At 36.3% G+C, this 16,031-nt stretch overlaps 1 protein-coding gene across 1 annotated transcript in view; it reads right to left on the bottom strand.

Annotated features, from left to right (window-relative positions):
- Positions 1–16,031, bottom strand: part of LOC148940931 (uncharacterized) — a 131,874-nt gene that overhangs the window by 20,497 nt on the left and 95,346 nt on the right. The window contains exons 9-10 of the mRNA XM_089105114.1: positions 12,820–14,646; positions 6,774–7,196 (exon numbers count right to left, since the gene is read on the bottom strand). Of these exons, the coding sequence (XP_088961240.1) occupies positions 6,774–7,196; positions 12,820–14,646 (2,250 nt within the window). The remainder of the gene's footprint in view (positions 1–6,773; positions 7,197–12,819; positions 14,647–16,031) is intronic.

The following is a 16,031-nucleotide window of genomic DNA, read 5'->3' as shown; positions in this document are numbered from 1 at the left end:
TTTTAACCAGTTTATACCCCCCCCCCTAAAGTCGCTTGCATATGTGTATTAACATAAAAAAAGTGTAAATTGAAAACATATGTAAAACACAAAATTTGTCTGAGTTCACCAGAGTTCGGTACCCTTTGGAGGCAAGAGGGGCGGAGACATGTACTCCAGAAGACTAAGGCATTGGTTGAGGAGCATTGCCAGGATCGCCCATAGGATTACAAATCGTAGGGAAAACCATAAAAGAAACTAAAGATTCGGCGAGCAGGGGACGTTAGAAGAGAAATGGATTTCATTTAAAGCTTTGAATATTTTGGCTATCAATATTTGGGATATCAATTGACTATCTTAGATTATTCGCTCACGGGCATTTCGGCCCTATTTGGCTGGCATTGTTGTTTTGTGTCACCTTGTTGTGGTGGGATCTCTTTCGTGACTTAAAAAAGGCCAAAACAAATTTAATTTCCATTTAAATGAGCCCCTTATGATTATTCAAGACATTTGATTCGGTATGATCACCTCTAGAATTAATTAATTAATTAACCAATTAATGAACCCATAATTCGACCAAGTTGATACGATCCTCCTGAGCCTAAAAACTTATCTCCTGATTTTGGTAATGAAGCTTACAGGGAGCTCATTCAATTAATCAACTTGCGAAAATTTTTTGCTACAACATTCTTATATTACTAATAATCAACGGTAGTATAGGGTAAGGTCCATTGAGACCTCAAGCTATTTAGGTTTAAATTAGCAATTTCTGAGAAAAAAAAAGTATATACTTCTCGAACTCAAACCAATGAAGTCATTCCGAAAAAGACGTATGCCCCTTTTTTTAACTATTTCCTTTCGAATGAGATATGTACATATCTCTCTATGATGCTCTGGCCACCCCCTAACCCTGCTAGAAAAAAAAGAGAGAGGGGCGAGACCGCACGGGGGCGACTTCGTATGTTTGACCTGTCGTCTAAAGTTTTTGAGCTAATCCTTTCAAAAAATTCCCGTTAGATGCCCTTCATTTAACGCACATTTGGCGCAAGTTTTAAATTTTGGAGAAAAGAGACAACCGAGAAAAGAGGTAAGGAAGTCAATTGATGTCCCGAATATTGATAGCCAAATTATTCAAAGCTTTAAATAAAATCCATTTCTCCCTAACGTCCCCTGCTCCTCAAATCTTAATTTGAAAAATTCTTCTGGTTGATTTTTAATCCACTAAGAAACTTTGACAGGTTTAAAAATTTTCCAGATCAAAGACAATTTTGGGTACTATGTATTACAAAAATGTGTTATGTACCTAAAAATAGAACTGTATACGTTTTTATTTAAAATTAAATCTAGAATTAAAATCTATTTCTACGAAATACCTAAAGACCTTACTTTTTTTCTTTTTTTAAGAAGAAGAGGGGTTTATTCGTCAACAATAAACCTAACAAAACCTGAATGAAAAATTGTTTAGGTAAATAATCACCCCACTAGGCTTAAACATAAATCAACTTATGAAAGGTGACGACAATTAACCACCCAAAATAAAACAAGAAACGACAAAAAATCAAATAAAAACCATTCGGTACCTCCCGACATCAAACCAAAAAAATCCAGCAGTCTGATTAGTTTAATAAATAAAGAAGCCAGAGAACTCATCACGCATCCTTCTCATAAACCCTAAATTAATGGTCTTTCAGCAGCCATCAGAATTCACTCGGGTTTGATTCCTGTATAATGTTCTGTGGCAAAGTATTCCAGGCACTAGGGCAAACATGACACAAAGAAAACTTTAATCGTCTAGTAACTACTTTCGAATTTCTAAACTGACTTGAACTCCTTGTATTGTGCTTGTGAACACTTGAAACCTGTAAAAAGACACCGCACTCCTATAGTAACTCGCACCCTATAGTAGCGGTGCTAATTCAAGAAAATGTAATGGGAAGAGATAAGGAATTTTTTCAAATTTTTAATGGAGATGATTTTTTCTCAAAATCTAAATCTTTGTTTCAAAATCTTTTATTATTTTCTTTAATAAAAATACCAAGAAAAGTATTTTCAGAATCTAGAATGGTGGGCAGTTCACCCCCTCCTCCCTAATGGCAACCCCTGTGTATAGTATTTTACTCTCACGGTTACATCTCACTCAGTTTCAGAATAATGAAAATACATGAGATAACTTCTTTTTGGAATAACGATATGTTAGACTTACTACAATTTATAAATTAATCTTTAGGAGCTTAGATCCCTATGAAATAGCTGATATAATCGTTGAAAAACATAATAGTATAATACACAATAGTCCTTTAATTTAATGATTCAGTTTTAGCTATATTTTTAAATAATTTATAACTATAATTACAAATTCTAGAAAAAATTTAAGATAATTTTTCATGTAGTTTTTTTCGAATATTTTCTTTTCAAACTTCTTGCCTACTCATAACAACCCCTAAATGAACGCTGTCAAGTAATCCATAATCAAAGCACTTGAAGGGATAAAGTACTGAAAAGATGGGATAGCGCTGTGGGTGCTATGAAACAGCTGAACCTCGTCATCTCAGTTTAGCTTGTTTTGTTCTGGTTTTTCCGAGTTTCCTGCCGTGATGGTGTAAGTAACCAAAGACTTAGTGTTCCTGACCTTGCTTTGTGCTTTTGTCATGCAAATTAAATACGAGAAGATCACCCTATTTGAGCTTTCTTCACCTTGCTTGGTGGTGGCGCAATCTACATTTTGTAGCTTACTACAATTTAGACTTCTAAAAGCGCCACTAGATGGCTCTACTGTGGCCACAACATCTATTAAACGCTGTCATCGCGGGAAACGTGGAGGTAGACTCAAAAAGGGGATGAAGATACCAGTGTTAATTTCAACTAGGACCAAGACTAAAGCCCTGCCGCGTAGACCAAGTTGCCTAGTACCAGTAAATTGCTTTCCTGCTCATGCCACCTGTGATCACTCCTTGGTATAGCAAACTGCTTGTGATTAGCGATTGTGACAAAACGCCACCTACTCTACGTCCTCAGCGTTCTTTGGCTAAACAAAAGCTGCCTAATATACTCGTGTGTAACGCACGTTCCTTGAACAATAAAATCGATGAAATCGAAGTTATAATCAAGCAGAACAACGACTCAATCGCAACAATAAGTGAATGTTGGGACAATACTTTAGAGTCAGCGCGCATTAAAGGCTACACTTGCTACTTTAACACTCGTCATGACTAGGCCTGAATCGTCGTGGAGGCGGCGTAGGACTTTACTTTCGGGACGATCTACCGTCAAACCTGTTAAGCGATCTAATTAACTCCGACCATGAGATATTGTGGACAGAATGTAAACCAACACATTTATCAAGAAGATTCTCGTGTTTGATAATCGGTTCCATCTATTACCCTGAGAGTGCCAGAAACAGGAAAGAACTTATTAAGCACATACAGTTTTTCGTAGACAAAACGCACCAAAAGAGTGCCTCTCCTGCCTTTGTGATTGCTGGTGACCTTAAACAAACAAACAAAAAGTGGTTTCCAGTGTCTTGGATTTGCGGCAAGTTGTCGCGATAACAACACATCAGAGTGGCAGCATACTTGACTCAATCTTAACGAACCTTACAGACTTCTCTGATGCACCGCGATCCCTAGGACCCCTCCAGAATTCCGATCATTTCATAATTTTCTGGGAGGCAAATTCAGCAATCACAAAAACCAAACAACTAAAAATTACTATATGACCACTAATAAGAGATCCGATTTCTACGTTCGGTCGCTGGATCGGCAACTACAAATTTGATGACATTTGCTCCGAGCCAGACATCAATGTCAAAGTCAGTAAGCTAAATAGCCTACTTCAGGAGATGTTCATGCTTGTTTCCCGACTTAAGTCATTACCGTTACAGATACTGATAAACCATGCATCACAAGTGATCTCAAGGACCTAATTAAGACTCATTGCCGCCTTCACAGCAATGGCGATTCAGTTGTTTCAGCCAAGTTACAGAACCATATTGTCAAACTGAACAAACGAGCGAGGAGACACTATGTGAAGGACCAAATTATGCCCTTACTTACGACAGATCCACACAAATGGATCTGTCGTAATGTATTTTTCATTCGTCAACAAAAAGACTTACTGGTAAAACGACACCCAGTGACTTAAGGGTATTGAAATAGGACGGTACCTTGTTATCGGCTCCGGAAGTGAACTCCTTTTTTATTGGCATCTGTACCACCTTTCCGTCAATCACAAGTTCAGATATTGAGTCTCTCATTACTGAAGCAGAGATGGATAATGTTGGTGAAATTTCCGAGTTTGCCATTCACAAGGAACTTCAGAAGCTGAATAGGAACTATGCGTCCTACCTTGGTGAGCTTCCTTCAAAGTCGCTACGTGAATTCACTATTTTCCTTGCCAAGCCACTCTCCTCCATTATTAACCAGTGTTTCCAAGAACAACTGTTCCCTGGTGCTTGGAAGAGAGCGTACGTTTGCGTCATACTCAAAATGAAGGGTCCCAAATCTTGCGACCAACTCCGACCTATCTCAATAACCTCGAACCTGTCTAAGACGGCAGAAACGTTTATATACCGCGAGCTGATCTCACAGATTTCTCCTTCTCTTGACCCATATCAGTACGGATGCTTGAAAGAAAGCAGCACAACTGTTTAATTAGTGAGAATGCATCAACTTACTGTCGAGTGGCTTGAACGAGGAAGGGCGATTGTCGATCTCCTCCTAGTGGATTACCAAAAAGCCTTTGACCTTATTCACCATTTCATAGCTGTGATAAAATTACGTGCGACGGGTGCACGCAGGCATATTCTCAATTTAGTGATCGATTTTTTGCAAGATCGTTTCCAGTGCGTCTACAGCCTTTTCCCTGAAGACACCAACTCCAAATGAACCGAGCTTACATGTGGTGCTCCACAAGGCACGAACCCTGCAACGCTGTTGCTTTTAGCAGTTGTAAACTTTGTTCTTGCTGAGTTTGAGGACGGGTTTAAGTACGTAGACGACTTGACAGTCTTTCTGAAATACCTCATTGAGAACTCAGAGGCAGTTCCCCAATTCAGTGATGCAACAATGAGCAACTTTAAAGACCAATGTACTATCAACAGCCTTCAAGTCAACGAAGGAAAAATCAAAATCCTTCACTTTAATCCTCTTAATAGGGACATTGTCAGTCCTCCTCCATAGTATCCTAGTGATCTTCAACTGTAATTCTCGGTGTCACATTTAGAGTTGACTGCTCGTCTAGTACTCATGTTGATACAATCACTAAAAAGGCGAATGGTGCAATGAGTACCCTTATCTTACTACGTCGTTTTGGTTTTTCTGTGCCCCAACATAAGACGGCGTATCTTACATACATCCGAACAATTATCGAGTATACTTGCCCTGTATGGGGCCCTCAAGTCAACATCACAAGTTACCTAAGCCATCAACTTGAGCCACTACAAAAAGAGCCTTTAAAGTTATTCTTTCAGACGCATATGTAAGTTATGAATCGACATTATCTGTCCTGCAACTACCGTCCCTTCACGAACGTCGTTTGGGTTTGATCTGTAAATTTGGCAATTTCTTCTTAGCAGAGAAAATCATAGAGAGATTCTACCATCAGTTATGAAGAATAAAATAAACACAAGGTAAGATAACAAAGTGAGACTGGAATTACCTACTCCAAGAACAAACCGTTTCGATAATTCGTTTGTTCCTTTTTACCTGTGAGTGTTTTTTCTTTTTTCTTGTTTTCATTGTAAGTACTAGCGCCATTTAGTTGGAATTTTTATTCTAAACTATGATTGCTTGTATAAATCAAACTATATTATACTATTTTTGAACTGTGTTTAAACATTATATCAGGATACAAGGATAACCAAAATTGTGGATTTTTTACTGCTTTTCTAAACGCTACCCATGTGTAGGGTAGTGTTTGTTTGTTTGGCCCTTCTGTTACAAAAGAGCCAGGCCTTTTCCACCCCCCCCCCCAGGCATCTGTAAATCTGATGTTACTTGGGAATTTGTTTAACCATAAACTTTCCAGACTCACGGTGGCTAAGCTTTTAGAGTCACATCACTAACCCCTGCCTCAAGCCAACGATTTGCTCCACCAAGACTTGGACCCTTGTCTCAAAGACATACAATTACAAGTCCTGTGTGCCAACACCGTGACAATTTCTCCTGATTTTTAAAATATTCGCGTAAAATTGATTTTGCTGTCAAACCACCTTCAAACGAGTATAGTAATTGCACTTTTCATAATTAATTGAAATTAGCTACAATAAGCTCTGTCGAACGCGGGGCAAAACAGCATAGAGTAACCAATGTAGATTGTACGAAAAAAAAAGATGGCACCATTAGGTGTCGAAAAGAATAAAAAATATTTCAACTGAGCCGTTGAACTTTCATGGCGGATGAATTTGCAATGAAAGCGAAATGAGATCTGACAAAACGGCTAATTTTGAGGGATGGCAGCTATGTCAGTCTAGGGTTATAGAAAAGGATTGCCATAAAAAAAACATAAGATTTTGGCCGATTAGATGGCTTAACCTTACTTCACCGGCTTCACCTCTATTGCTGCTGATATACGACAGTATCAACTCTGTGTTCTGTTTACTGAGGGAAAACACAATTAAGACATAATTTTCGTCATTTTTGCTTGTGATAGTTCTTATAAATATATACGTTTATCTAATCTTAATTTAGTAAGCATTCTAAGAATATTGCTTTTATTTATTTATTGATACCGAATGCGGTAATCTTTACAAAGCTTGTCGCACTAAACATTAAACATTAAGTAATTAAAATACATACCCAGAAGTTTCCCCAGTGTCAACTAGTAAGTAAACTTTAAAGTCTCCTGGCCTAAGGTTAACTTTTTCAATTGTCAGATCAGACGCAGTTGTTTCCCTCCTAAGTTCAGAGAATGTAGATGTCGACGACAAACAAACATTAGAAGAACTGCTCTGAGAAGAAGCTATTTGATGTGACGCTTTCAATTTTGGGGCTATAAACTCATCACTTTGGTAGTCTGCGGTATTAACCGTGCTACCCATTTTCTTCTTGGCAGGGATTTTAGAGATGGCTCTCGCAGCTTTAGTAGATGAGATATGTTCTATACTTGTTTGGCTGGTTGTCACTCGAGGAGCTATTGGATGTAAGAAAGATTTCGATGCACAAGGGGATAAGTCGTCACAATCACGGTCGTTTAGAAAAACTTTAACAAGTCCTCCGCTTCTAAAAGAGAAATTTTGACATTACTTGAATAGAAACGAGCGAGCTCTCAAGTTGTCAAGTCAATAAACGTTGAACACGACTGCCTTTCATTATAGTACAAATTATTCGTAAGAGAAAATAATGCCCTGTTACTTTTAAGGAATTTTATTTATCTTTTTAAAGGTATCATTGTTTTGAGGATCAAATTTTCAGAAAATCAAAACTCGTTTGCAGGTATGGTGTTCATCAAATGCAAGTACCACTGGCTATTGGCTGTTTGAAGGAAAGGTAGGCGTGATCTGCGTATGAAGTTTAAAGCAAAGTCTGTTAGTAAAAAGTAAGTCTTTTTAGAAGGAAATACGAAAATAATTTGTCTTCTTTCCGAAAAGATTTTCCAAGTGCACAAAAGGCGGAAAATGTTGTTTTTTTGCTACCTGGAAAACTTGACATTTTTTAAAACTAAAATCTGTCCCCCAAAATTTGCTTTTCAAGACAATAAATAAAAGCGTGAGACAGTCATGACATATTATTGAACTATAAAAAGCGACCTTTAATGTTATGATTACCCTGTAAATCAATTTTTTCGCTTGAAAATCAATTTTTTGGGGGGCAGCAGGGAACTTGAAGATCAAAGGATTCTCAGAAGAGGTTTTAGGTTGTCTTTAGAATGATTATCAGATAACCACGCTACCGACATCGTAATTTTGGCAATCCGTCTAGAGTCCAACGGACAACAATATGTCCCTGAATGGGATAGGAGGAGGTAATAAGCCCTGAGATAGATATTTAAACACTGTGGTTCCTGTTCGTGAATTTTGAATGATTATCAGATTACCAGGCTACCAAAATCGTACTTTTGGCAATCCGTCTAGTGTCCAACGGACAACAATATGTCCCTGAATGGGATAGGAGGAGGTAATAAGACTGAGTGACTAAGTAACCTCTTTCCGGTTTTCCACAAACATTTTTTCTATATGATTTGGTTGGAGAGCAACAAAAAAATTCAAATTCTTCATAATAATGAATGTTGAGTAAATAACGATTCTTGTCAATAACGAAAGTATAAGAGCCTAACTATTGATAACATTCAATCAAATAATTAGCTTTTTATGGTGATCCTAAATATGTGTTTGTTTATTAGTAATTAGTGCAGTTTTCAGTACACAAGACAGTTCGAATAATTGTAGAAAACACAAGGAAAACAACTTATAAAGAGGCAATTTCGGTAAGAATATGCCCTCAACTTTTGCTTGCATCGCAAGAGTACCCATGAGCAGGTGTATGAAGCCACTGTAATCAGAAATGTTTCCCCTGAACGGAATGCTGGGAATTTCTGTGTGTTCCCCCTGAGCGGACACGTTTTTTTGTGTTTTATTATCATTTTTTTCCAGATGTGATTGTATTTATCTAGTTGTCACTTTGAAAAAGATTTGATTTTTTACAATTATAAAGCATAAAGGTATCAAATAAATTTTGTATTTCGTATTCAAAATTAAATTAAAAACATTGACTTAAAAATGTTTATCTGATTCTCTTAATCTTAGTTTTAATGTTTTACTTTGAACAAACTACTTTGATAATACGTTACTTTTATAAACGCTGAGTCTAAAGGCGTTTAATATTTTGGTGTTTGATAACCAAGTTCAAAACTGTCGGTATTGTTAAAAAATATCGATCCAACGCTTCGGCATTGCTCAACAGAACTGAATGCAAGGAGTTTATATCTTATTTTTTGTAAGTAGGCTATTGTTTGTGTATTTTTTGTAATTACTTACTTTTTTCATTTTTATACACTTTTACTTTAATTGCCATACTTTTTCCATTACCTTTAGAAAGTGTTTGTCTCAAAGCTTCATGAAATAAAGAAAAAAAAACAAGTTTTTTCAACTGAAAATAAGGAGCAACATTAAAACTTAAAACGAACAGAAATTTTTACGTATATGAGGGGGGTTGCCCCCTCCTCAACACGTCTCTCTACATGATACAGTTTTTCGGAAATTTGAAAAAAAAGTTAGTTATTTTTATAATTAAAAGACCCTTGAGTTTCAGGAGTCGTTTTTAAAGAATTCGGACAAAATTTATACTTTAGCGTAAAGAGCGAGGAGAGGGCAACCCCCCTCATATACGTAATAGTTTCTGTTTCTTTTTAAATTTTAATGGTGTTCCTTATTTTCAGTTGAAAAAACTCGTTTTTTTGTGATCGTTTTTTAAATAGTGCGAGGATACCTGGCTGCACCTCCACGGGAAAACCCTCCTCCAAATAGAAAAATCCACTGAACAATTCAATGATGGGTAAAATTTACCCAGGACAATTACCCTTAACATCTTCACGTGTAAAATTGAATTGGTAAAGAGAAAGCAAGACCTATGAAGAAATTTTATACAGGAATTTTGACAACTTCACCAGGTGTAAAATTTCCCCTGAAAAGTTCACCCCTGGAAACTTCGCTCTTCATGGAAAATTCTCCCAGAAGAAAATTTGTCCTCCCCTCTCACCCGAAAAATATATGCGTACTTCCCCCAAAAATAAAACAATGGGCAAATTTTATAACTTAAAAACTTTTATAACTGAACAAAATAGTTATCTACAGTTATATAGTTATATAGTAAATAGTTATATAGTTATATGCAGGAATTTTGACAAATTCACCCAGTGTAAAATTTCCCCTGAAAAGTTCACCCCGGAAACTTCCCTCTTCATGGAAAATTCTCCCAGAAGAAAATTTGTCCTCCCACCCGAAAAATATATGCATACTTCCCCCCAAAAATAAAACAATGGGCAAATTTTATAACTTAAAAACCTTCCCCCAGGGGCTGTGGGGGGTCATTTTATCTTTAAAGACATAGTTTTTGGACCTTTCAACTATGCTGACCAAAATAATTATCCCAAAATTATAATAGGAGGATTTTGGGAAAAAAATGGCGTGGGAGGGGGCCTAGTTGCCCTCCAATTTTTTTGTCACTTAAAAAGGGAACTAGAATTAGAATGAACCATCTCCCAACGTTCAAGGCCGATTGGGTCAATACGATCACCCCTGGGGGAAAAAAACAAATAAACACAAATCCATGATCTTTCTTCTGGCAAAAATTACAAAATTCCACATTTTTGCAGATACGAGCTTGAAACCTATACAATAGGGTTCTTTGATACGCTGAATCTGATGATGTGTTTTTCATTAAAATCCAATGACTTCTAGGGGCTTCTCCCTTTTTTCGAAAATCTGAAAAATTTTCTCAAACTTGTACACTTTGAGGGGTAAGACTAAACTTAAAGCACCTTATGAATTTGGAATCAGCATAATAAGCCAACTCTTTTGATGCATTTATTGGTATCAAAATTCCGTTTCTTAGAGTTGCGGTTACAATTGAGTCTGGTCGCTCCTTACTTACAGTTCGTTACCACGAACTGTTTGATTATCCATCAAAATCCAAATAGAAATCATTGAAATATTGATAGTTTTTTCTGTGCTATCAAAAGTATTGTATTCGTAAAACTTTACCGTTTCATGAAATGTAATTAAACAAATAAAAAAGGAGCAAGTAAGGGCTCCTTACTAAAGTAAGGAGCAAGTTTAAAACTTAAAATAAAAATAAGTTACTCTGTGTATAACGGAGACTCCGCCCTATTTCGACACTTTGTTCATGAAACAAAAGCTTTTTAGTGCTTTGAAATCTTTTTTTCCAATTGCATATTTTCTTAAAAATTTGGAAAAAAGGCGAACTTCACAGTAAAGAGTAGAGAGCTAAGGAGCAAACAGCCCAATTCATACAAAGAATATTCTGTTCATATTGGTTCCAAATCTGTTCCTTGCTTTCAGTTGAAAAGCTCATTTTTATTTAATTTCTGATTGTTTTCCAAATTATACCCAGGCCTAACCAAGATATAATTTGAGGTAACGGTCCCTTAAATTCCTGGTTAATTACTTTTAAAAAGTGTTAATCAATAATTGTACGTTGATTGGTACCGTCCTACGTTTAAATTTGCAATTTCAATTTTGGATAAAATTGCAATATACTTTAAAAATTGGTGATGAATGGTAATTTTGGTGAAAAGTCCTTGTTAATATTACTACTTGAATTTCGGTTGAATGTTAATAGAATTTCGGTTGAATAAAAAGGAGTATTATTGTTTGTATGGATGGAAATTCAGTGAGACCTTTGATCTATTTCATATCTGAAGCCATCACAACCTCTACAATAGGATTTTCTTATCGATAAATACATTACATACATTCTTTTAAATACAATGAAGTACTTCGTATAAACAGAAAAAGAAAAATATTACCATTTAAAATTGCTGTAAACCAAGTTCTAGCAGTATTTGCCACCCCAAAAAAATTCCTTGCGGGGCTGAAGATGACCTGCCTAGGCTTTTCCACCTATGTGCTTCTAGATATGGGAATGTAACATTTTAGCTGTATAAAGAAACATTTTAATTAATTCCTACTCCTCCCTACCTCTTTAAGCATTTACATAAAGCCTCAGGAAGAATAGGCAGTTTTTCCATTAAAATGCACTTTAATGTACATTTTAATGGAAAAACTCCATTATAAACACCTCCCTCATTATAGCTGATACGCAATTATAGATAACCAAACAGTGCCTAATTTCATTACAAATAAAGCAAATCAACTTGGTTGAATCCAGTACTGCCACCGCTTGGCATTACTTCTTTTGCAACTGGGAAGCCTAAAATATAGTTATTGATACTTTAAATCAATTAGCTTCTCAGAATTCTAAATTGATTGCAAATTCGTCCTCTTCGGGGTAAAGTCGTAGTTCGGTGCCCTAAACCACCCAAACTTTTACCCCATCAACACTGCTATTTTGGCGTCTGGCCCCTCTGGAAAATTTTCTGTCGGCACCCTTGTATACCACACTCATATCAGAGTTCGCCTTCATTGAATGCGCTTTAGTTATTCAGTCAATAAAAAAAAGTTTAAATATTAACGTTCAAAAAGCAATAAAAATGAACGGGGCTCCATCTTTTTCTGGTACCCTGGCCATACCCAGGTACCCAGGCCATACGGCGTTTTCCTTCCTGATTCAAATCATTGTTAAAATATCCCTTTTTTATACAAATTAACTTCATATTCAGATACTATTACTTCCAGATACTAAAAATTCTTTTTTTTATCCAAATGCAGCCATACCCCCAAAACGATTAATTGTCTTCAAACTATACTGCTGTTTGAAATCTTTCTGGCACGTACCATGCCCTTTAGATAGATTTAGCCTAATCTGGAATTAAATTTATGGTACCGACAGTTATTAAAAAAAAAAAAAAAAAAAAAAAAAAAAAAAAAAAAAAAAAAAGGGCAGAAACTTAGGTGATACGTTAAAGTGTTTCTTTGTTTACAAAACAATTTAAATGCCATCAACTGCGCATTGCTTCCTCCCAAAGAAACTGTTGATTAACTAAAATAAAATTAGGAATTCTAATCATTTCATTTCTTAATTAATTAAAATAAAATTATAGAAGTTTCAGATTTAAGGCGTTTTGAGGGAAAGCCTGGATTTATAGATTGGCGAGCTAACAAACTCTAAATCATGAGTCAGCCCCCTCAACTCACCCCTATATAATGAGAAGCTCAAACAAGAACCTCAACATAAATGAGAGGCTATATGTAAATCAGAAACTTACCGATCAGTTAGATTTCGATATCTCTTTCCTGATACTAATAAGTCCTTTTTGACACATAAGCATCCATACCCCAGAAACAAATCACTGTTATCAAACAATACTTCTGCTTGATCTTTCAAGCATGTATTTTGTCCCTCTGGTGTCAAATATACATACTGTAAAGTTGGTTTCTTTACTTTAACACTTAATAGGCTAATATCATCAGTATTATTAGGGAAGGATGTAATGTCTGGTATGTCAGGGAGGCTAGCAGAACTCAAAGGTCTTGAGTCGATAGAGTTAAGCTCTTCCTCAGATTTGGAATTCCCGGGTATTGTCTTTCCTTCCTCGGATTTTCGACGAGAAGAATTCTGTCGTTCTTTATTTACAGTCGAGGACGCCCGAAAATCTAAGATTTCAATATCGGGAAGAATTTCGTCGTCAATAGTTCTGTTTAAAGAAGTTGAGTGAATTAAACTGTTTTGTCCCAATTTGTCCGGATCATAACTTGAGTGCCTTGAATTAACTGAGCTATGCCCCTTTTCTAGTTTTGCTTTCTCAGCTTTCATCTTTTCCTTCTTTGACCTACGAGGAAAAGGATTTTGACAATCTTTATTTCCGTTCGGAGATGTCTCAAATTCTAAGACTTCAACATCAGAAGGGTTTTTATCATCAGCAATTACACTTATAAAAGATGAACTACTTAAACTATTTTGTCGATTATTCCCAGATTCTAAACCTGGTGTATCCGAATAGATAGAGCAACTGGATTTAAGTCCTTCTGCTTTTGGTGTCTTAACTTCCGTGCTGTCCCCATCGATTTTTTCAGCGCCACAATTGAATATTCTGAGAGCATCACGCGTTACAGGGCAATTTCCTGAGTTTGAGGCTTTATCGACATTTTCAAAATATTGACTGGATGGCGTACTTAAAATTTCTAGGTCAGATAGTTCTTCTGTTGAAGAACATCTTTTAATATCATTCAGCATATCAGTATTTTCGTCTCTTTCATGATTATAACTACAATTGACGGTATTTGGAGAAGGAACCGTGATTAATTCATTGTCAGCTTCTGGTAGTTCAATATCCAATACCAGCTTCGTCGGGTTTCTGGATATTCCAGCAACGTTCACTTCATTATACAAACTGCCTGATTTAGCACATACTGATTGCTTATCCTTCAACTTGGATCGGAAAGAGTTAACAGTAGTTCTGTCAGTAATAAGAGGAGAAACTGCGACTAGTTCATTTTCCGGTAATTCTATGTCGACAACCGATCCTATTCGTTTTTCAAATACTTCTGAATAATTCGTCTCTAAGGAGAAATCATCTGATCCAAAGCTTTTTGCTTCTTTGTTGTTTAACATAGATGAATGCTGTCCAACCTGAATGCCACTCCATTGTTTTGGCTTAAATTTCGGAATTATTTGAGATTTAACAAAACCCCCCTTACTATTTAAGCTACTATCTTCTTCCATACACTCACTGTCACTGTCACTAAGTGTTATTTCTTCTTTTCCATCACCAGAGCCAGTAATTTCTCCTGTTTCACTAGGATTGTTAGCTACTAAATGATGGGAAAAGTTCTTATCACTTTCGGGTACACTCAATTCACGTTTGTTTGGAGTTTTAATCATTTTCCTCTTCTTCGGACGTTCTGCAGACTCTAAATCGAAGTCGATGTCTGTAGATATCGAGCATTCTGCACGATTTCTATGACGGTCTTTTGGATGTTTTGAAGATCTTGTTTCAGATTCCAAGGCATCTAGCGTTGGATTTTCCTTTAACGTTAAGGTTACATTCACAAGTCTGTTTGCCAATTCAATGCCTTGTCTTGTAAGTGAATATCTAAAAATAGAGTTGGGCTGAACAATATAAAGCTGTTAAAGAATTTAGGAACTAAAAAGGAGTTAAGATCCTAAAAATTAACTTAAAGAGTCCGGTTATTACTGAATTGAATAGGCTCACTACTCAGAAGATACGAAGTAAAACATATATGAACTTAGACGTAGGGCGAAGGTTGTCGAACTCTGTCATGCACAGAATTACGTCGAATTTACAGAATTACAGTTAACGTCGAATGCAGTTATTTCCCAAATAAGGAAATATGGCCAACAGTGAAGAAACTGAAGAATAAGATATTTCAAATATTTCAACAGCATTCTTACACAAGACAACAATTCAGAAGAAGAAATCGTTTGCCGAAAGACGTTGAATGTCTCTGCTTTTAATTGCCTTAAGTAATATCTGGAGAAATAACAAATATTCCCAGAGGTTCCATAAATCATGATAGTAGCGTCCTTTCCGTCCACGCATAAGGCTGTCAAACTAAGAGCATTAATCTGCTAGAAAGCTGCTAACAATTTCTAGAAAGAGAGGCTAAGTGAGGACTTCCATGGGGGAACTCTGAGCAAATACACAGGATAGGGCGTTGTGGCAAAAAACTGTTGATACCCTATGGCCCTCAAGGCAAAGGAGGGGCTAAGTAAAAGAAGCAAGATGTAGGGTTGTGACATGGACATTATTCATTTCTTAATATTCTCTTTGGGGTTTTTCTCTTTTTTCGTTTTAGTTCTTCTAGCCCTGACATATACTTTTTTTGTGCCAAATATCCAAACAATTCTCTTTTTTTTCTTTCTAGTTTATAGCTGAAAACTCGAAACTTTCTATACGCATTTGTCATGTTTTGTATTGATTCTTTCGATTGAAAAAATTCAAAAGGTCGTTAAATTTTCCGAGATACCGAAATTAAGAGAGAAAATAAGTAAAAGAATATATCCTGAAACAAAACAGAGAAAATAAATCAATTTACAAGATTAACTTACTCATGTCTACTAGATTATTTCTGTTGTAAGTTTGTAACCCGATTGGAGTGTCATAGCTATTCCCGCCATTTGCCCAAGTCGTTTAACAAAACCCTGTAACACGCGGTTTACCAAACTACCCGTTCGCCTGCGAGCAGGGTTGCCACCCTGCCCTGGAAGAATTTACTAAATCTGAGAGGAAAAATTTTACTAAATCGCATCTGTTTTTACTAAATGCTCAAAAAAAATTGTTGCGCGTGCGGCGGCTTTTTTCCTTTTTTTCTCTTTTCTTTCGTTTTCATAGTATGATTGTAACTTCCGGAAACCTATAAGTTCAAAAATCTTTTTTTTTATTATTTGGATGTACTAGTGGATAGGCTTCATATTTCCAGATGCGGTGTATCCAAGACGTCAAACAATAGTCTGGAA

Source organism: Artemia sp. Qi Xiang Cuo, chromosome 19 (assembly GCF_049724085.1).
Source record: "Artemia sp. Qi Xiang Cuo chromosome 19, ASM4972408v1, whole genome shotgun sequence".
In the NCBI taxonomy this organism is placed as follows: domain Eukaryota; kingdom Metazoa; phylum Arthropoda; class Branchiopoda; order Anostraca; family Artemiidae; genus Artemia; species Artemia sp. Qi Xiang Cuo.
Note: the sequence above shows the minus strand (reverse complement) of the source record. Positions and strands in the feature narration are given on the sequence as shown.